At 38.2% G+C, this 22250-nt stretch overlaps 2 protein-coding genes across 15 annotated transcripts; one reads left to right on the top strand and one right to left on the bottom strand.

Moving 5' to 3' along the window:
* The first annotated feature begins 2809 nt into the window (after window positions 1-2809).
* Window positions 2810-12865, top strand: TMEM126A (transmembrane protein 126A). 3 transcript variants are annotated; one of them, XM_036859979.1, is made up of 5 exons: window positions 2810-2946; window positions 4990-5085; window positions 8715-8908; window positions 10073-10187; window positions 10828-11104. In XM_036859979.1, the coding sequence occupies exons 1-5, from the start codon at window positions 2903-2905 to the stop codon at window positions 11018-11020; spliced, it is 642 nt and encodes a 213-aa protein (XP_036715874.1). In that variant the 5' UTR covers window positions 2810-2902; the 3' UTR covers window positions 11021-11104. The 3 variants fall into 3 exon arrangements, with proteins under 3 accessions (XP_036715874.1, XP_036715873.1, XP_036715875.1); XM_036859978.1 differs by having other exon boundaries at window positions 2816-2961; window positions 10828-11268; XM_036859980.1 differs by having other exon boundaries at window positions 2825-2981; window positions 10828-12865.
* A 1834-nt stretch (window positions 12866-14699) lies between these two features.
* CREBZF (CREB/ATF bZIP transcription factor) lies at window positions 14700-20483 on the bottom strand. 12 transcript variants are annotated; one of them, XM_036859970.1, is made up of 4 exons: window positions 19115-20426; window positions 18473-18903; window positions 17676-17744; window positions 14700-17054 (listed from the first exon to the last, which is right to left on the bottom strand). In XM_036859970.1, the coding sequence occupies exons 1-2, from the start codon at window positions 20170-20172 to the stop codon at window positions 18888-18890; spliced, it is 1074 nt and encodes a 357-aa protein (XP_036715865.1). In that variant the 5' UTR covers window positions 20173-20426; the 3' UTR covers window positions 14700-17054; window positions 17676-17744; window positions 18473-18887. The 12 variants fall into 12 exon arrangements, with proteins under 12 accessions (XP_036715865.1, XP_036715863.1, XP_036715868.1 ...); XM_036859973.1 differs by having other exon boundaries at window positions 14701-17054; window positions 18826-18903; XM_036859972.1 differs by having other exon boundaries at window positions 14705-15926.
* Window positions 20484-22250: the final 1767 nt, after the last annotated feature.

Genomic DNA, 22250 nt, shown 5'->3' with positions numbered 1-22250 from the left:
TGGGAAGATCCCACATGCCGTGGAGCAACTAGGCCCGTGAGCCACAACTACTGAGCCTGCGCGTCTGGAGCCGGTGCTCCGCAACAAGAGAGGCCTGCGCACCGTGATGAAGAGTGGCCCCCACTTGCTGCAACTAGAGAAAGCCCTCGCACAGAAACAAAGACCCAACACTGCCAAAAGTAAAAATAAATAAATAAATAAAAAATTTTTTAAAAAAGAAGGTTATTTCATAATGATACTGGGATCAATTCACCTTAAATGTTTATTCATATAATAACGAAGCTTCAAAATACAAGAAGCAAGAGCTGATAGAACTGAAAGGAGAAATAGAACAATTCCCATAAAAGAGAGTTCAATAACCTTTTCTCAATAATTGATAGAACAAGTTGGTAGAAATTCAGAAAGAATAAAGAAGTCTTAAAAAATGCTATTAACCAACTTATGGTAATTGATGTTTTCGAACACTTGGCATAACAGCAGCATATACATTCTTTTCAGTACACGTGAAACATTTACCCAGATGGACAAGAGTCTGGGCTATAAATATCAATAAATTTAAAAGGATTCAAATCATACAAAGTATATTCTCTGACCACAATGGAATATAATTAGAAATCAATAACAGAAAGATATTTGAAAAATTTGAACTATTAGGAATGTAACACACCTCTTTTTTTTAATAGATTTATTTACTTACTTTTTTATTTATTTATTTATTTATTTATTTATTTATTTATTTATTTATGACTGTGTTGGGTCTTCATTGTTGTGTGTGGGCTTCCTGTAGTTGCGGTGAGCAAGGGCTACTCTTCGTTGTGATGCACGTGCTTCTCATTGCGATGGCTTCTCTTGTTGCAGAGCACAGGCTCTAGGCATGTGGGCTCAGTAGTTGTGGCTCGTGGGCTCTAGGGCACAAGCTCTGTAGTTGTGGCGCACGGGCTTAGCTGCTCCTCGGCATGTGGGATCTTCCCGGACCAGGGCTCAAACCCATGTTCCCTGCATTGACAGGCAGATTCTTAACCACTGTGCCACCAGGGAAGCCCAGGAAAGTAACACACTTTTAAATAACCCGCAGGTCAAAGAAAGAAGCAGAGAGAATTTAAAAGTATTTTGAACTGAACAAAAATAATGAACAATGTTTCAAAATCTGTGGGATATAGTTAAAGCAGTACTTGGTGGGAAATTCATAGCGCTAAACTCATATATGGAGGAGAAAAAGATCTTACACCAATGACCTCAGCTTCCTCCTTAAGAAATTACAAAGAGGAACAACTTAAATCTCAGGTAGGAATAAGAAAGGAAAAAATACAGATCAGAGCAGAATGCAATCAAATTGAACACAGAAAAAAGCAAAACAAAAAAATCAATTAAATATGAAACTAGTTGAGAAGATCAAAAAAATTATAAACCATTAGCCAGATTGATCAGACATAAAAAAGAGAAGACACAGATGACCAATAACAAGAGAGATGTTGCCTCACTACAGATTCTGCAGATTTTAAAGAATAATAAAGGAAAGTTATGAGCAATTTAAGCCAATAAATTTGAGATGAAATTTGACATTTCATCTTGACATTTCAAAAGAACTGATTTTTTATAAAATCTCAACGTACAAAATTGTCTTTATTACTCCAGAATGGCATGCTACAGACACTATACAGCATGCACATTTATTAACTTCAAAATTAGCTTCAAACCATTTAAAATTAAATTGGAATAAGAGTATAAAATGGAGTGTTGGGGGGAAAAGATATTCTCACACATACACACACACACACACACACACACGTTAGACTCGAAAAAGCTGGTTTTCCCAAACTTTCTCCTCATTTACCTCGGAAACTTTCCGATTGGGACGTACACTGACTTTCCACCTCAGAATATGAGGATCTGTTTTTATTTTCTGGTTCGTTGACAAGTCACGATTTTGACATCAGATAAATCTCTCTCAGTGAAGGAGTGGGGGTAGCGGAGTCTTCTCCTGCTCACCTCTTCTGTGAAGTGTTCCCCCTTTATCTTGAATACCACTTTCTCCCTAGATAAAGCTCAATGATTTTCCAAGCAACCTTGGTAAGAGCTTTTATAGGATCCTCACAACTTTACAAAATAATCAGTGAGACTGTTTCCCCTCCTGCTTTATAAGTGAGGAAAGAGGCTGCGAAGGGGAGACCTGAAACAGAGGTCTTCAGAGGTTTGGTCCAAGACTTTGATTCTCAATTGTCCTGACTGTTGGAGCCACAAGACTCCTTTGCTCTCTAAACAGTTTTTCTTTCGTCTCATTCACCTAATCCTCCTTTTATAAGCAATACTCTACAGGGGCCCACAGATCCTCAGTAAAAAACAAGCTCCTGCTTGCTCTTGAGGTGCTCAGATTATGGCGGCACAATCAACCAAATCGTAACATGGCACAAGGAGCTCAAGGTCCAAGGGAGAATAGAATATCGATGGAGCAAAGAAATCTCAGGTACTTTTCGACTTCTTTTTAACTGAGTACCTATCTCGTTTGCCAAGGGTTGTGCAGTTTTTATATATCCCAGGTCAATACACGAAGTATAATGTATTGGCCAGGAAGTTTTAAGTAACATACCTAAGGTAGATTTTCAACGAATGGGGCAGGTTTAAGATCACTCAACTTTCATCCGGAAATTTCACAATTTCTGCAGTCTCTATCCTGAGGCGTGGGTAGGTTGTAACCAGTACCCTCCGCGGTCTCCAAACCTCATTGCTGCGAGGCACAGCACCTCCCACTGCCGGAAGGTCCTTGAGCGCAACCTCGGTCCTGGAAGCCCAATCAGCGGCCCAGCCGCGACCCAGTGCCCGCCTCGGGCCGTGTCACGTGTCAGCCAAGATGGCTGCGCCCGGGCGACTTGAGCGAAGGTTGGAGTGAGCACTCGCGTGGCGGATGGAGACCGGAGGAGGCAGCGACCGCTGGGAGGAGAGCGTAAGGTACCGGCATTCCGGGTAAAGGGGTGCAGTAAAAGGCGAGTATCAAGAGAAGCACAGCGTGGTGACATGCTGTTCAACTGCAGCGTGGGAATGAGATCCCGGGACTGAGTCGCAAGGGGAGGAGGCGAGTCTGTTCTACCGCACCGACCGCCCTACACTTTCCAGCCTAGAAAAAAAGATCTTATATTTAAATTAAGCCTATAGGGGGCAAAAAAAAAAAAAAAAGCCTGCTTGAATTTAATCCCCGGATTACTGCCAATTTACAGGGTGACCCTGGCCTAATTTCATTTTCAGAGGCCCCACTTGCCTCATTTGTCTATCTCGGGAGCTATCTTGAGTGATGTGAGATAGCTAATGCAAAAGCCTTTTGAAATGTTTGTAATATTTAAACGTGGCATTGTCTTTGATAGGGATTTATTATTAATAACCGGGATACAATGGCCTACTGCGGGCTGCCAGATCAGAACTTTTACCGAATTAAGGGTGACTTTTAATAGCGACACCTTAGAAATGGCTAGTTCACAGAACCACGAACCTCACCAATATGCAGAGCATAGAACAGAAAACTAGTGATAGCATTAGGCTGGACTTTCTGATGTAACAGTATTTCAGACATATACACTGTACACTTTATATATACTGAATTTGATTGTTTTTCTCTCTCTCTCCACCACACCCCCCAACCCCCCAACATAAAATTATTCAAAGTTCCTGTAGGGCACAGATCTTACGTTATTGTAACCAAGGCCCTCAAAAAGTTTGAGTCCGGGAAACCCAGACGTAAACTTCTAAGCCTGCATTGTACTACTTACGTTGACTTTAAGTTTAGGGATATGAAATTCAGTGTACTGAACATTTTCCAAGCCATCTAATGGCTACCCAGTAAATATTTGTTAAATTAGTGTTATAAATTAATCTTGTAGCAAATGAATAGTGAACCAATAAAATTAAATTTCAGAGTCATGTTGTCTGTTCTTTCTGAACTTTTTGCTTTTCTTAACTCTGCTACCCTGAAATCTTATTTAATGAGCTAAATCTTCAGGCTAAAATTCATCATTCACCCATTCCCTTAATCTTTTATTCACCTCAACTAGCGCAGAGATCAACAAACTACCTGCCAGACGTGGCAGGTAGTGGGCCAGGCGTGGGCCAGACGAAGCCTATCGCTTGTTTCTTTACGGCCAGCCAAAATGATTTTTATATTTTTTAAGTTTTTTTTTTTTAAGTATTCAACAAAAGACCATTATGTGACCCACAAAGCCTAAGATATTTACCATCTGGCCCTTTAGAGAAGTTTGCTGACCTCTGCTCTAGGGTATACCTAGATGTGAAATTGCTGGGTGTATGTGTCTTCTACTTATTAAGTACCAAATTCTTTTCCAAAGTGGTTGTACCTATGCTTCCGCCAGCAGCACATGAGTTTCAGTTACCCCACATTCTTGCCAGTAATTGAAATTTAATTTCTATTTTCCTGATTATAGTGGTTAAGCATATTTTCATATTTATTGTGTTTGACTTTCCTCTTTGTGAAGTGCCTGTTCAAACCTTTTGTCAGTTTTTCTATTGGGTTGGTTGCCTTTTTCTTATTGATTTGTACTATTCAATACTTTACATATTCTGGGTACCAACTACTCCTTTGTCAGTTATATTGCAAACACTTTCTCCCCAATCCCCAACTGGCTTATCTTTATGGTATCTGTAAATGAACACAAGTTCATTTTAATTGGTTAATATTAGTTTAATATTAGCTTTATGTGTTTTATGGTTAGTGCCGTTAGCAAATTTACAATATTTTTAAGGGTTACAAAGATATTCTGTACTTCCTATAAGCTTTATGTGTTGTCTTCCATGTTCTGGTTTCTATTTCATAGAATTGTGGGGGTTTTTGGGGGGATGTCTAATGCATTAATTTTTCAGATTATGAAATAAAGCTATGGCTACTTTTTAAAATTAAATATTTATGGTCTTCCAAAGGCTTTTTATAAGCCCTTTTGCTGTTTTTCTATAGATACACATTATTGAAAAATCACATTTTAATTTAAGGCTCAAGATGGAAAATCATAAACCAGATGGTACTGTCAAGAAGAACTTAATTGAAATCATAACCAGAAAAATTAACCAACTTCCAGAAGCAGAAAGGTAAGATCCCTTAATTAAAAAATTCTTTTATCAGGTGGATTTTCATCATTGATTCATCTCAAATTTATTCGGTTTGAATATAAACAAACATAGAATGTCAGAAGGAAATTGAGATTTTTTTTTCTTACATTGATGAGAAAACCAAGGTTCAGAGAGATTAGCCATTTTCCTTTAAGTCAAGGCTAAAATTCATTTCTTTGGACATCTGATAGTTCTCCCAGTTTTTCCATTTGGCTTAGAGTATAGGCAGATGTATATATTTATGGACTAATTTAAATAACAAACCTTTAAAATAGGTTTTAAACTGTCTTCTTTCTCAATTCATTTCTATCACTACACTTAACAGTCTAAGAGAGTACCATGTAACACACATAGCTAGACAAGGAATGTCAGAGAAATGGGATCATGGCTAAAAGATCTTTAAGATATTATTAAATTTATATAGGAAACATACTGATCTTTGAAGACAATGCTGAGTGAACTCCAGTACTCTCCCACAACATGTTCTTCAGGCAGCCTAACATTCCATTTCAACTGAAAATCTGAGACCAAAAAGGATGAAGAAGAGTCAGCCTGGAGAGGAGGAAGGAATGGCATATGCCTAGGCCACAGGACAGCAACGAGTTTGTCATATTTGAGGAACCAGTGTTACTGAAGTACAAGGGAAGTGGGCATAAGATTGAAGGAACAGGAGTTGTTTTAAGCAGGGAATGATCCAGCTAACATTTCTAAAGAACATTACAGTTGCTTTTTGGAAAGTAGATTTAAGGTAGGTGAGAAAAGGAAGAAGACCAGTAGGAAAACTGGCATAGTAATCCTGGTGAGTGGTGGTGGCAGTTGAAGTGAAAAAAGAATGGATTTGAAATACATTTCGGAAGCATAATCTTACTATCTTGCACAAATTCCAATCTTGCTGACACCAGCTCAACAAGGGAGAACCCATAAACCAAGGGTAGTAATAAGATGTATATCCAACCTCCCTCTCCCCCCACCACACACACACACTGTACATCGTTTTGTTATTGTTTTCCAGAGGTAAACAGAAACATTTTAAGCAAGTAAAAAACATGTGCCCATGTTTCCAGGCCAGTAAGGTAGGGAAAGCCAGGAAGAATAGAGATGTGACAGCCTTGAAGAGAAGCAAGCAGGCTGTGTTACTGGGACTTTCACCAAATTAGAAATAATAATCAATGGGGAAGTAATCTGGAACTGCAAAGTAAGCTTTAATTTGGAATAAACTGCTTTCGAACAGTGGCACGTAAACAGGGCAGATGACAGCATCTCATCTTTGCTTTGTTCGCTATTTTTCCTCTGCTTCTATTTTATCTATCCTAGTTCTTCTAAGTTTGAATCCTCATTTCTTGCATTACCAATTTAGATATGTTTAATAGTTATTTGAAAAGTTCTTTTTAGTTTCATACACTTCACTATCTACAAAATAATTTCATGTGCCATCTATTTCATTGCCTCTTGTTATTTCTGGTCTTATATTTCATGTGTTAGTTCATGTATCTAGTTATTTTATGGGTATTATCTTGCCAAAAAATCTTGAGTTCACGTTTCTAATTGTATAGGCACTTTTTGGGAACACTGACTGGCAATGGGGCTGCTAGATAATAACAATTTTGTATTGAATTATTATATTAACTAAACAATGTGACTTTAAGCCACAGGAAATTAAAATCTGGTTGGGAGACAGCAAACGTTGCTATTCAGATTCCAGTTACACTCCTTGTTATATTTAGGTACTTATAATAATATTTAACATTAATATATCAACATATTACAATTGTATATATTTGTAATAATTATAATATATAATATATATGGGCAAATTATTTACCTGAGCATTTGTTCCTATGACTAAAAATGAAGATAATACATATTTCACAGTATTGTTACGAAAATAAAATAAAAATATTTTAGAGGAGTGCTCAAGTTTCCCATTCCCTCAGCTCCCACAAGAATACACAGGTCTTTTCACATTCATGTGTTTTGTTGTTTGGTAGCTCTCTAGGCCCTCATCACAATTTAAATATTGTCTTATGTACCCTAAGTTTCTAAACTGCCTCCCTTGTACTAACATCACCATTTTAATACACTTTTGTTATATTGGGTTGACCAAAATGTTCGTTTGAGTCTTTCGTGGAAAAATCCGAACGAACTTTTTGGCCAATCCAATATATCAAGTTTACATATCTTTCATTCTCCAATAATAAACTATGAAAACACTGAAGATAATTTTTTGTGCCTTCATCACCAAGTCTGCTGCATGCAATAAGTGCTCAATGACTGAATGACAAGTACCACTGTGATTGCAAAGTGACAGGTAAGAAAAGTAGTACCTTACACAATGTAGAAAGCTCAATTAGGAATTCCTAGAAAACCTGTCTTGAGTGTTAACCATAGAAGTTAGAGGGGATATTGTGTGTGACTAGTTTGGCTAATTAAGAGTAATGAGAGGGCTTCCCTGGTGGCGCAGTGGTTGAGGGTCTGCCTGTCAATGCAGGGGACATGGGTTCGAGCCCTGGTCTGGGAGGATCCCACATGCCGCGGAGCAACTAGGCCCGTGAGCCACAACTACTGAGCCTGCGCGTCTGGAGCCTGTGCTCCACAACAAGAGAGGCCGCGATAATGAGAGGCCCGCGCACCGTGATGAAGAGTGGCCCCCGCTTGCCACAACTGGAGAAAGCCCTCGCACAGAAATGAAGACCCAACACAGCCATAAATAAAATTAAAAAAAAAAAAAAGAGTAATGAGAAAATAAAGAGGTTGACGCCTGTGTTATAGGAAGCAAAGCAGATGGTAAAGAAATGATAGGCTGAAGGCTTTGAATTGGATACTTTCAATATTCAGCAGTTTTAGTTTTTTTCCCCAAAATTAAAGAATGCATAGAACATGCATTTTAAATCTCATACATGCCTTCCTTAAAAACCAGTTCTACCACTTACTATCCCAAAACATCAATTTATTATTTCAATGAGTTCTTATAAAGTACCTAGCATAGAGTATCCCTTAAATGTTAGTACTGCTCCACCCCCCGAATCCTGACTTTAATGCTTCAAGGAAGAGTAAAAGGAAACATCAATTTCACCTTATTGAATGCCTTCTGTGTGCCAGGTGCTGTTGAAACGAAGATATTTTTATCTTTGTATCCACTGTCTTCAAGTTGTTTACAGACTAGTTGGGAAGGCTGACAGGTAAATCTGTGATAAGCTAGTACCAACTTATAATGTGTTTTACTACAGAAGTATTGGGTATCGTGGGAGCCTAGAGAGGCATCCAAGTCAGACTCTTCAGAAGCTCTTCCCTGCTATATACTTGGTGGGGGGGGGGGGGTGGAATTTCCATACCAATATTCTTTGCAAAATCCCACAGTACATTTAGCAAAACTAAATGTATCACTGTATCCTTAAAGTGTTGACCAGATTCAAAGCCTTTTAGAATAAAAATCTATATGTAAAACATAATGATTTTAAAAGGTTTTTGTTTTATGGAGCTATAAGATATAAATGTTGGATCCTGTTAATCCTAAAGTCCTGATAAGTTCTGTAACATATGCCAGAATTGTTGGAGAGCTTACACACACAGTACAGCCAAAAAGTTACTGTTTTTTCTCACCGACTCAGGAATCTGCTTGAAAATGGATCAACATATATTGGACTTAATGCTGCTCTCTGTGGCCTAATAGCAAATAGTCTCTTTCGACGCATCCTACATGTGACACAGGCTCGTGTAGCTGCTGGCTTACCAATGGCAGTGATCCCATTTTTGACGGCACACGTATCTTACAAAGGTTTTGTAAGTTTACCTTTGAATACAGGTAAATTCTGTTTCACTGTCACCAGCAAGTTTGCTTTGGTATATGTACATTATTTACACCTTACATTAATCCTTAAATAATCGTAGCAATTGGCTATATGCTGTAATATAGTCACTGCTTGGATAAGACTGAACCTTCCTAGCCTCTCTATGTAAAGCAGCAATTAATTCAGATTAGCATGGTCTACCAAACAAGTAAAATATATACACAGTAATTCTAAATACTTTCCTTTATCTAACTTATCTCTCCCACAGTGTTTAGTAAGAAATATTTGGAAACTTTATTTTTTTCTTAAATGCTGACTGCCTTAATTTTTAAAAAATTATACAATTTTCTTAAGGGGGAAAAATTTTTTATGGGAACAAGACTTTATCTTGTTCCCATAAAAATCACTAAATCTCTAAAGCACTAAATCTGTATATGTGCAATAGTTATCAAATACATGGAGACCTGATTTCCTTTGGACAGTTCACCATATTTGCTGAGTACTCCAAGTATAGCTAAATCATGAAAGAATTTCTGATTAATAATTTAAAAAAAATTATTACCATAGGTGGTAGTAGGGAGGCAGTCCATTTAAATTCTCTTAAGTGCTACTTCAGATTTGTTTAAATTAGATGAGTATTTGCTTGAATCCCCAAGATCAGTGTGGAAAGAATTTTTATGTGCAGGGAAACCTACTGCAGAATAAGCTGAACAGAATGAGTGAAAACATAGGTTAGCTTAGCTTTCTATTTTTAATACCTTATACTAATCTGGAAATGAATAAACAATTTTATAAAAATAAAATCACACTGTATAATGTAAAAATGTAAGATAAATCAAATTGTTAAATTTCCCATGGGTTTAAAAAAGTTTCTTAAAGACAAAAATATTAGCTCAGGTTTGCTAATACATGCGCAAAAAGCTAGAAGCAGTGCACACTGGGATTATTATATTCAAGTTCAAAACAAATTAGGGAATTTTTCCTAAGATGGTTTTATCAGTTATTCCTGGCTGTTTTAGATTATCCATATGAGTAATTATACCTTTTAACATGCCTTGTAGAAATGCATTTGCTGTATTACTGCCTGAAAATTGAGTACCTGTGATGCATATAAGGGGACCTTGCATTCTTTAAATGTTTGCTTGACTATCCAATTGCAGAACTAATTTATTTCCTAGGTGATTTACATTGTGAAACCTGTACCATAACACGAGGTGGACTGGTTGGTCTTGTTTTTGGGGGCCTGTACCCTGTTTTCTTGGCTATCCCTGTGAATGGTGGCCTAGCAGCCAGGTAGGATTGTTTTCCATAATTATCGAAAAACTCTAATAATATATATAAATGATTGCCTAGAAAATGCAAACTTTAAAACAGCAAGTACATTTTCTATTTTTAAGGCAATGTTACCTGTTTGACTTGAAAGAGTTAACAAGACTTGTTTTTTCTGGGTAATCAAAGAATACTTCTCAAGAATTTGAAAACACTTCTAGAAATTTATCACACTACCTCTTGGGTGTGTCGTTCAGGTTCTTAACTTTATATATGGAATGCTAGCTACAAAGCTGCAAAAAGTACTGTGACTAGCATGAAAGCTACATTATATGCATAATGTTCTTAGGGTATGAGTACTTCCTCTAAAAGAAAATTCCATCAGAAAATGTCTCGCTATAAGCCAAAATAATTCAGTTATTCTCTGATGAACTCTTGTACCAAGCAATCTATACTATATGAGCTTCCAGAGGTGAAACGGAGAAAAGGACAAAAGAAAACAAAAGGACAGTTTTTATGACTAGTAGACATTGAAGAGAATAGCATTACCTCAGTCTTTACTTAAGCTAGTTTTAAGACTTCTGGAATTAATATGTATTGTACATAGATTTGCCACTTGATGCAACTGTCTTTTCTAGTGAACTGTCTCAATGTCTTCTTACAGGTATAACTCAGCCCTGCTACCCGAGAAAGGAAACATCTTAAATTACTGGATTAGGATTTCTAAGCCTGTCTTTAGAAAGATGTTATTTCCCATTTTGCTCCAGACTGGGTTTGCAGCATACCTTGGGTCTAGACAATATAAACTACTTATAAAGGCTCTTCAGTTACCTGAACCTGACCTAGAAATTCAGTGATGGTTAAGCAAATCTGTACACAAAAATAAAACTGTAAAAATAACCTACATCTAAGTATGAATAAATAAGAATTGTAATTTATCACATGAGGTACAATTCTGGGATCTACAACAAAAGGCTGAATACTTAAATTATTCAACACTACCCACTTAGACAAGAGCCTACTTCTCTAGTGTTCCCAATACCGTCTCTCCCACATTGCTTGCTCTACACTCCTTTACATTAGGCAGTTTGGTCTGTAACACAGGGAAAAAAACCACACAGCAGTTTTCACTGAAAACCTCATAAAGAATCCAAACAGGAATGAAAATGGCAGGGGCCAGGGCGGGGAGTATCAATACACTACAGAAACGTTACACTTCATTTTCTCAATTCACTGTTTCCATAGGTATTATTCTTTCATAGAATCTTAGAACATATTTAAAAACATTCCTCACAGAGGGATCAATTCCCAGTATTCTTCAGAGATGATTATTCAGGCTCAGCTTGAGCTGTCCTAATGATAGTTACCTACTTCAAAAGTCATCTTATTTGTATCATTGGAAAGCTATACTCTTATAAGATTAAGGCAAATTCTGTCATCTTCGAAGCTTTCATCTAGTGTGGTATAGTTCTTTAGAAGCACATAGACCTGAGCCATTTTTTTTGGCTGTATGATGATGCTAAGCAAGTTAACTGATCTCTCTGGCCCTCAGTTTCCTCATCACTAACCTCACTCAAGATTGGTATCATATATGTAAGTTGACTTTAACGTAGCACCTGTCATCAGGCACTCAAATCTGAGGTAGCCATATTCTTCCTATTGTTTCTGGTTTTGTTTTTGGAAATATCCTAGGTCTATTCCTCAATTCCTAAGATAGATTATTTAAATTTTGAAATGATCTATTGTGTTTCCCGTCCTGAAAGTTTTCATCTCAGTTCTCGAAACCATTTTCTCATGTAACAGCATCTAAATCAGCACTGGCCAACAAAACTTTGTGATGATGAGGAAATATTTTATATATGACTGATAATATGTTAGCACTAGCCATATGTGGCTACTGAGCACCCAAAATTTGACTAGTGCACCTGAATAACTGAATCTTTTAATTAATTTAAATTGTTTAGCCACATGTGGATAATAGCCTCAGTATTACACAATGCAGAGCTAGACCAACACTTTCTTATGAAACAAGCCAGTCATACCAAACAATATTTGTGTCATCCAAGACCACATTCACAAGCATCTTAACTATTCTTTTCAAATATAGTGATATATCTGTTAAATAATCTTATGCTACTGATAATTATATGAAAGGATTTAGCCTGTCACCTAAAACAGGCAGCTCTGAGAGTGGGACAGGCTTTCAGTGTCCCTTAAAGAAAGCAGTGCAGCCAAAGATTTAAAATTCAATTAATAAAATACAAGGGAATTCCCTGGCAGTCCAGTGGTTAGGACTCCACACTTTCACTGTTGAGGGCGCAGGTTCAATCCCTGGTCGGGGAACTAGGATCATGCAAGCCACGTGATGAGGTCAAAAAAAAAAAAAAAAAACACCAAGTCAAAACCAAATAGAAACAGATTATAAAAAAAAATTCCCTATCAAACTATGTTTGATAAAAAAAAATGATCCCAATTATCAGACAAAAGAATCTGTATTTTACTGTGGATATTCTCTGGGTTATAAAATTAAGGCTGATTTTTCTTTTCATTCTGATTCCTTTCTGGATAATCCCAGCTTTCTGAAATGAATTTGCTTTACCTTTACAACTAGGAAAAACATACATAAAAGGCAAAAAAAACCCCAAAAAACTTTATTTTACAAGCTAAAATACCACAATAAAGTTGTCTGATCCAAAATTATACATTTTATGTGTGTGCTGTCATTTTTATTTAAAGTAGAGTTCTACTTATCACAGTAAAAAAAAAAAAGAATTAAAATTCCTGACTTCAAAAATAAGAAACCCAAATTACTGAATTAGACTCCTTTAAAAACAATGGTGTAATGAACTTAGATAATTCAAAACCCACTGATATTACTAAATGGATAATTCAGCGCAAATTGTTTCCTTACTTATCCTTAAACACTCCCACAGTACTTACTCCCTAGCATACCACCATCTATAAACACAAAAATTTACAATGGTTTCTGCAACCAAAAACGATTTCTAACATCTGTCCTCTACCATATTTTTCTTAAATCATCTTCCCAGTTAGTAGAAATGGGCAACATAAGCCAAAGAACATGTTACTTTAAACCTGTTGCTACAAATCTACTTTACCAAAATTTTTGGTCAGGGGGCAAATTTGTGTGAACCTGCTGTGATCTGCATTACAATTTAAGGAAACAGTCATTTTTAGCTAAGACCTAAAGAACACTGCCTCAGTCAGGAAAATAGTTTATTTCAATTCTGTCACAGTAAACAAACTATTTAAACCTGTCTTTCAAAATTTATTCTGTGTAGTTATTTGGCTTTAAAAAAGAAGGTTCATGTTATACTATACTTAAATTAAGATGTTAATTTGTAAACCCCAGCCTATGGTACATTAGAAGCCAGAGGGATTTGACCTCAGTGGGTAAAAAGGAAACATACAGAATTTGATGGCACGTTTTAAAGGAAGTTGGGCCACCAATAACATTCAAATCCGTACATATTAACAGCTACACGAATGTTCAAAACACCAAGTGACTAGATTTTTAAATTAGATTAACTGAAAATTGAGCAAAAGATGAATTTCAACAAATTTTGGGTCAACAAAACTACAAAAAATTGGGAATTCCCTGGCAGTCCAGTGGTTAGGACTCCACACTTTCACTGCAAAGGGCCCGGGTTCACTCCCTGGTTCAGGAAGTAAGATCCCGCAAGCCATGTGGCATGGCCAAAAAAAAACTACAAAAAATTATGAAAGCCCACTGTGACCTGGTTTCTTTTTAAAAAGTGGGAAAAACGGCTAACTAAGAAATCCTGAATGTACAAATTGGGGAAAGGTAGAAAACTAGGAATAAAAACACTATGAGTAACCAAAGCAATGAACAGGGCAACTTTCTTTTAACCTTTGTCTTTAAAAAATATTTTTCCTCTAATAGTACATGATTTGTTGCTAACGATAAAGTAATTTACTTTCTGAATAAAATTTAAATTATCTCCAGTTTAATTTTTCTGCACTTTAAAACTGCATGTAAATGACCACTTGGCAGTCTAGGTCAGAGCTCTGAGCTCAGTCTGGTATTATAAGACAATAGGGAGTGACTGGCAGAGAGAGTATTGCGGTATTCAAGTTCAAATATGTAAAAAAAAACTGTGCTGGCCAAACAAACACTTTACAAGTTTCTAATGGAGGACCTCCCCTTTGTGATCCCTGGCTTAAATGGTAACTACCTGGTTTCTCAACAAAAATCAGTACAGTAAAATATAAAAATATAACCATTTGGGAAGGTCTCAAAACTGTGTATTGATAGCCTGGGGAAAAAAACTAAATACTTGAAAATATTTTACTACCTATTCAACCTTAAATAGTCATAAGATTGTTTAGCTTAAAAGCATACCTCCAAAATAATGAACTAGGTAATCACATACTTTAAAAGGTAATGACTCATTATCAGTGAATTATCCACTCTATTCTATCAAAGTAGTAGTTATAGTCACCAAGTAGTGTTGATGCCTACCTGATTTTGGTTACAATACAACCAGCTGTACTGTTCTTACTGTAGGAGCATCCATCAATCACATAATAAGCCACTGGGAATGCTCTTTGCTGCCTGGCATCAGAGACACTGAATACACTTACATTACAAGAAACTGAGTGGATTTAATAAATTTTTTATATCACCATACAATAACCAAACTGTATAGTTATTATGATGAATCGTTCTGGAAAGAAAATAAGAGCCTATCTCCTACCCCCTCCCACTTCTATCATCTGCACACTTCCCAAGTGAGTCAGTAAGATAAAATGACTCAGTCTAGACCAGGTGAAAGAATGTATTAACATAATCCAACAAAAATGACATAAAACAACCAGAGTTTTGAGTGTTTTTTCACACTTGTAATGAACTGGAAAAATGTTTCAATTAAGTAAAACAACCACATTCCATGAAAAAAGCCACTCCCATCATCCAGAATACTAAAGCCCTTACATACTAGAGAAATTTTAATATAAAACAGTAGAAACTAGTATACCATTCATTAGAAACCTCAAAATATTTTTAATAAGTCCTCGGAGAAAGCTCAAGAAGCCAAAAACCTCAGAATCCACACATCTTGGCATTACCCTGAATCGCAATTAACTACCCACACATTTAATCATAATCAATTTTTCAAAGATATACAGACAAATCAATGCATCTATTTAAAAAGACTACTCTTTAAAGACTTTACATTAACTTTTATATTCTACTCAGCAACGTCTGTCTGTACTTCAGATTAGTTCTCATGTTCCAGGAAATAAATACAAACTCATGATATGCCTGTGATCACTGATGGCCTGTTTATGTAATTCTACTCCACTAAATCTAATTCCACAGAATGTGCGCTTGATTATGTAAAGAATCTAATATTCCTTGATGAAATACTATCATTCTCTTCTCCAATGGTTACAATTTTTAAAAGGTATGCAAAGAACTGAGTATCACTCCCATGAAAGACAAAAAAAGTGTAATTTTGTTCCAAAATTAACTTTGTCTCATGTATTTCTATTAAGTCTTTCAAGGATTCCAGAGAATCTTTTCATATCTCCATTTCTGGAAAGTGAAATCTGGAAAGTGAAATCAGTATAGAAGTAATTTGGGAACTTGAAAATGGCATTCATTTTTTTCAGCAGATGCCAAATTTTTGACCGACATGGCTCCCACAATTACTTTGTTACCATCAGTCCAGTCAGTTAACAGGTTGTAGGAAAAGATTCGTTTTTGCAGACACTGCTAAGCTGTTTAAAGAGAAGAGAGAGAGATTAATTTAGTGATTATCAAATGCACAAATATTTAAAATATTTCGAACACTTTTTGTCGGATTATATCAGAGGTGTGACTACATTTTAACAAACGTGGACTTTTTAGTTAGGTTTGGTCAAGGAAGTGCAGAAACATTAAGTCAATATGATGTGTTAGTTCAATTAATGTATAAATTCCTGTCACCATCAGAAGACAAACATTAAAAGCTACATCTTTACTCTAGTACTTGCTGTATCATTTTGCCACAGAGGCACAATTAGGAAAAAAAAAATTAAAAAAAAAAGATTCCCCAAACACTAAATTGCTTTCATCCATTACAGTAAATAGAGCCAAACCTGAAAATTTCTAAATCCATATTATAGTCCAGAAATCTCCTTTATCCAACTACTAATCATTCAGAACACAATTTTCTAAAAATAGTAAGACAACAGGTTCATATTAATCATAACTTTTTTAATTAACAAGTAGTGAATAGGACACTTTAGGATATTGTTTACTACATACTGAAATAAACATATCTGTTGTAAATTCAGAAACCCAAACATTTACAGTAAAACGTGTTTACACATAAATATGACCATATTTATTTAAAGCCCCTGTTAGATAGGTCCTAAATACATGCAATACCATGTAAAAACAAGACCATGACGTTGATGCAAAAAATGACAAAATCACTAATTTACCAAAATTAGAAAAAAAAGAGAATGAAATGGAAACTAAGACAGTTAAAACAGAAGCAACCTAACAAAGCAGCTTTTAAAATAGTCGATACTAATCTCCATTTTCAAAAGTTCTTAATCAAGTATTTCCAAAAACTGCCATTTATAAAATGACATTCTAAAAATCTATACTTGGAATGTCAAAGCATCCCAATTCAGAAAGCTTTGACTGTTTCTCCCCAGCCCCAAACTTCAAATAATGCAGGAAAATCATTGACGTTAGGAAGAAAATATTCCAAGGGAATGGTATAATTTTTAGAAAAACGCACTTACTGCTTCCAGAACCTTTTAAGACCCACAGCATTAACAACACTCATTTTTCCTATTTTCATCCATTATTTTCCAATGTCATGTTAGAGATGAATAAATTCTTTGAGCCCATGACTGAAAGATCAACAAACCTGGTTTTATTATGACACCATATTTTTGTCATTGGTACTGCACAAAATTATATACAAAGAAATATATACAAAATGTTCAAGTATTAATTAACTTTCAATTCAAGGCTTCTGTTTCAAAAAGCTACATTTAACATATTCCATAAAGATAGCACAAATTAGTCATTTCAAATAACTTTTCCAACTACTTTTGGTTTTTATATATATTTATATATATAATTCAGTAGGCACTAAAAATCCATGCAGCTGCATTGTGAGGGGCTTGCTCCTGCACTTAGGTATAAGCAGGTTCATCACTCCAGGTTGTGAGTTTGGCTACTATCCATTCATGCTCAAGTGCAGTAGATGATTTTACAAAATATGCTGTAATGCACTGGAAACCAGAGACCAAGTTAGGTCTCAAAAGTGTATTATCTAGCAACAAAACATTTACAGTTCTTCAAGAACAAGATTCCATTTTCATAACCAAATAACAACAAAATAAAACATTTTATATGTAAAATAACTTACATCTTTGGACTGCTGGAAAATACTTTCTAATTATGAACATTTTAAAATAAAAGCAGAAGCCCTGATATTACCTCTTTTTCCTCATTTCTTATACTACCTTTTAAAATAAAGCAGGAAATGTGGCCAGCAGCTGGTCCCGTCTCTTCTGCCCCAACAGCTGTATCCACTTTAGCACAAAGAAAAACAAGGATGCTAAATACGTATATACTTTATCAAACAGTGATGTTTCACAAAGAATTTCTTAATGTCTCTTACACTGAAAGACACTGTGACTCAATCTATACAACTGGACAATAGATAATAGAGTACTTCAAAGGAAGACTATGTCCCAACTTTGGAAAAAGTGTCAATCGTGTCATTAAGTCACTCAATTTTAAAACTTACTTTTAAATAGGACAAATATCCTTGAAATATGGAGAATAAGATTCTTTGTGAAGCCTCACTTTACACGTTTTCATTCACATTTCATAACCTTCAATATCTAATCATACATAAATTTAACCTAAAATTTTAATACAACAAAAATAAAGGTGTTCAACAATTTATTCATACTCAGTGATAGGGTAAATCACTGTGCTGGTCCTCAAAGAAACATTTCATTAACCATTCTTATTCTTCCTTTAAGTAACTAACACAGGAGTCTGATATGCATGTTAATTTCCAACTTCTCTAATGGTGAGATATAAAAATCTATTAATCTGAATAGATTGTATATCTAGATCTATGAAAACTAAAAGGCATTCTTGAATATTTAAGAGATTTCTGTCATCTCCGCAAAATAACTATCACATCTGTGTATGCCCCAAGTACTTATTGTCAACCTCTGAAAAGTTGCTCTAAAGTTGGAATTCCAATTTGCACCTTGTACAACTCGGAACTTCCATTCAACTTCACCTGTGTCACTTTCTCCAAACTGTATCTCTATTAGCAGCTTTCAGTGTACAGTTGGAACCGATGTCATCCAAGGCCATGTCCACACTGGGGACAGAAGAGCTAGGTACACGCAAGTCTGAACAAGGGGACACATTAACAGCTATTTCAACCAGAAGAAGCAACTTGAATACAATATTGACCAGCACAAGTCTGTTTCCAGGGTGGACAGGGCCCAAATTAGACTCCCCTCCCACCTTCCAAAAAAGAAAAGAAAACAAAAATATATCACACACACACACACAAATTGAGATGTTGCCCATTAAAGTAGACTAAGCAGCAGAGCATGAGCGTTACGTGAAGAGATGGATCCTTACCAGGTTGTGAGGCGGGAACGACTGTTCTGTAACCCCTACAACGGAGCCTGGCAGGAAGGAAATCACCTAAAAAAGAAACTGTCAGAGAGATTTAATAGTGACATGTTATCATTAGGAGTTGGTTACAGTGTCACATTCATGCTTTTAGCTAAACACTTAAAGATTCAATATTACTTTTTTTTCCTCCTCTGAAATGTGTCCAGTGAAGATGTCCCACTAAGGTGTTTTACATGGTGTAAGGGAGTTGAAAGGGGTAAACGCGGATAAAGAGCAGATTACTTGACCCTACATTTTAAGAGAAGACGACGCCTTCCGGGCGCACGCCGAGCAGAACTCCACCGACACCTTATCCTTGTCCACATGAAGACACACTCCTCCGGCTGAGTCGTCCTCTTCCAGCAGGTCCTGTTGCTGCTTTCCCACGGGCAGAGCGTAGTCATGGTCACCGGCGGGCGAGTCTCTGAAGAGCGAGGTGGTCAGCCGCAGTCCCACGCCGCTCAGCCGGCTCAGCAAGCGAGCCAGTCCGGTCTCGTTGGCTAAGACGGCCCGTAGATAGCGACTCTCCTCCTGCAGTGCTTGTACGCGCTTGCCCAGCTCCCGATTCTCGGCCCGCAGCTCCTGGTTCTCGGCTGCCAGACCCCGTACTCGACTCTCCAGCCCCATCACGTACTCCTTCTTCTTCAGCCGGTTGAGACGGGCAGCAGCCGCCGCCGCCTTCCGGGGACTCTTTGTCGCCGCCTGGTTGTTGTCGTTGCCGCTGCTGCCGCCGCCTCCTCCCGGGGACTTTCTCCGCCTCTTTTCGCCGCCGCCACTGTCACTGCCGCTGCTGCAGCCTCCGATGCCGTTTAACAGCCTCTGCAGCAGGTCAGAAAAGCGCTGCATCTCGGCAGCCGCGGCCTCGTCGTCGTCGTCCCCTCTCCACAGGCCGCCGCTATCCGAGCCTCCGCCGGACGAGGAGAGAGGCCCGGGCGAGTTGAGCCCGGGCTCCAGATGCCAGTCTGGTTGCCGGGGATCCAGCAGATCCGCCAGTTCCAGGCCCGACAGAAAGTCCATGTCCTCCGTCTCCTCCCCGGGAACGCTGGCGATAGCCTCCTCCTCCATCTCCTCGGGCGAGGGCGCGCGCGCGGCCACGACGCCGCGGCCCCCCCTCCCGGCGTCCGACTCGCCCTCGTCGCCGGGCGGCTGTTTGCGGCCGGGAGACCCGGCCGCCGCCGTCCCCTCGTCCTCCGCTGCCGCCCGGGTCAAGTCCGGGGGCAGCGAGCAGGTCGCGACCGGCGCCGGGCTCTCGCTGCGGCTTGGGGAGTCGCTGCCCGAGGCCGCCAGCAGTTTGGTCAGGCTATGCCGCATGGGGCCCGACGGCGGGCCCACGTAGGCCCCGGCCCCTCAGACCGGGCCTCGCGGGTCCCGAGGACCCAGAGCGGGTAGCCGGGCAGCAGGCCAGAACGAAATGAAGAGGAAGGTCCGAGTCGCCTCCCGCCCCACTTGGCTGGTCGACCCCCCGCGCCGGGGCGGGGGGGGGAGGGAAGGGAGATGGAAGCGGCGAGGCCCAACGATGACTCGACCGCGCCACCCAGACAACGGCCTGGCCGGAAGTCAGTCGATCTCGTTCCAGCCCCTCCCACCGCATTTCGCGCTCCACCAGGCTCTAGTATCGCGAGAGTTCGAATAAGGTCTGGAGCTGGAGGAGCTCCAGATCTCCAGTGACGTCATAGTAACAGCGGCAAAAATAACAACAAACCTGGGATTTACTGAAAAAGTGGTCTACCCTCTCGGCCCTCACTTCTCAATACTCTGTATTCTAGCTTCCACCTCCAGTGAAGCCAGTCTCGCTCAGAATTGATCTTTAGATACCTAATTTATGAATAATCTTAGTTATCCTGGAACTTAAGACTGCTGATCAGATTCTTCTTGGAACTGCTCCTTTCCCCTTTCTCTATATCACAAGATCTTTTCACTCAAACACTTATAGAGTACTAGAAGAAAAAAGAGGTGAATAAGTCATTCATATGTAATTTAATTTTTCCAAGTTTTTATTATAAAAATTTCCAAATATACAGAATATGTGAAAGAATATTACAGTATCCACTCTAATTCAACAATAGTACCCAATACCCAGACTCAACAAGTCAACAAGTAACATTTTGCCATATATGCTTTATCTGTATATAAATGTTTTTAAAACATTTTTTTTTTGCAAAATCATCCCAAAGTTGCAGACAAGACACACCACCCAAACATGTTGCAGTATGCACCTCTAAAAATAAGAACATTCTATTTCATAGTCATAATACTATTATCAGGTCTTGAGAAAATTACCCATCTTGCTAATATCTATTACCCATACCATATTCAAATTTGCTCAGCTTTCCTCAAAAATCGTCTTTTAGGGGGCTTCCCTGGTGGCGCAGTGGTTGAGAATCTGCCTGCTAATGCAGGGGACACGGGTTCGAGCCCTGGTCTGGGAAGATCCCACATGCTGCGGAGCAACTAGCCCCGTGAGCCACAACTACTGAGCCTGCGCGTCTGGAGCCTGTGCTCCACAACAAGAGAGGCCGCGATGGTGAGAGGCCCGCGCACCGCGATGAAGAGTGGCCCCCGCTTGCCGCAACTGGAGAAGGCCCTCACAGAAAGGAGGACCCAACACAGCCAAATATAAATAAGTAAATTAATTTTTAAAAAAAACAACTTTAAAAAAAAATCATCTTTTATAGCAGATATGTTCTTTTGAACCAGGATCCAATCATGGCTCACTTATTGCATTTGATTGTTTTTTCCCCCATTTGTCAAACTAGAATAGTCCCTTCCACGTTTTAGTTTTTCTTAATATTGGCTTTCTGAAGAGACAAGGTCAGTTGTCTTGAAAAATGCACCACATTCTGGATTTGTCTGTTTCCTCATGGTATTATCTTGTTCCTCTAGTCCCACAAGGTATTTCAGATTTGAAGCAGTTCACAAATACATTAGAATACAGTGAAACAACTCAAATTTTTACAGAGCAAGGCCAGTGAAAATACAGATGAAATAGGAAGATACGGAGTTCTGAAAGGAGGAAAAGTTTGTATTAGAATAGGATGGACGTAAAATCTTACACAATTCCTCAAGTTGAGCTAACAATAGACTAAGCTTCCTGGTAACCCAGATAAATAAACAAACTTTCCTTTATTTGCTTATGAGTAAAGTATACATGAATTCCTCAACTACTTTTCCAGTTCTCAGGTCTTAAAGAAACTTCTCTATGGGATACTGAATAAAGTAACAGATAGCCTCACCAATAGCTACCTTTATATGGCTGTTTCTTAGAAGGATAGAAAGCAAGTTCCAGGAAAGCTGGACACTGATAGGTCCCAATTTTCCAGAACAGCACCTGACACAGGAGAGGCTTCGATAAACATTTGTTGAATGAATGAATGAAGAAGGTCTCCAAT

The sequence above is a fragment of the Balaenoptera musculus genome, chromosome 8, assembly GCF_009873245.2.
Source record: "Balaenoptera musculus isolate JJ_BM4_2016_0621 chromosome 8, mBalMus1.pri.v3, whole genome shotgun sequence".
NCBI classification, from domain to species: Eukaryota; Metazoa; Chordata; class Mammalia; order Artiodactyla; family Balaenopteridae; genus Balaenoptera; species Balaenoptera musculus.
This window is presented reverse-complemented; position numbering and strand designations above follow the sequence as displayed.

Coding starts and splice junctions, on each gene's coding strand:
- TMEM126A (XM_036859978.1), top strand. CDS start 2,903: ATGGAGACCGGAGGAGGCAGCGACCGCTGGGAGGAGAGCGTAAGGTAC. Junction 2,962..4,989: donor GTAAGGTACCGGCATTCCGG/GTAAAGGGGTGC, acceptor TTTTAATTTAAG/GCTCAAGATGGAAAATCATA. Junction 5,086..8,714: donor CAACTTCCAGAAGCAGAAAG/GTAAGATCCCTT, acceptor TCACCGACTCAG/GAATCTGCTTGAAAATGGAT.
- CREBZF (XM_036859968.1), bottom strand. CDS start 20,172: ATGCGGCATAGCCTGACCAAACTGCTGGCGGCCTCGGGCAGCGACTCC.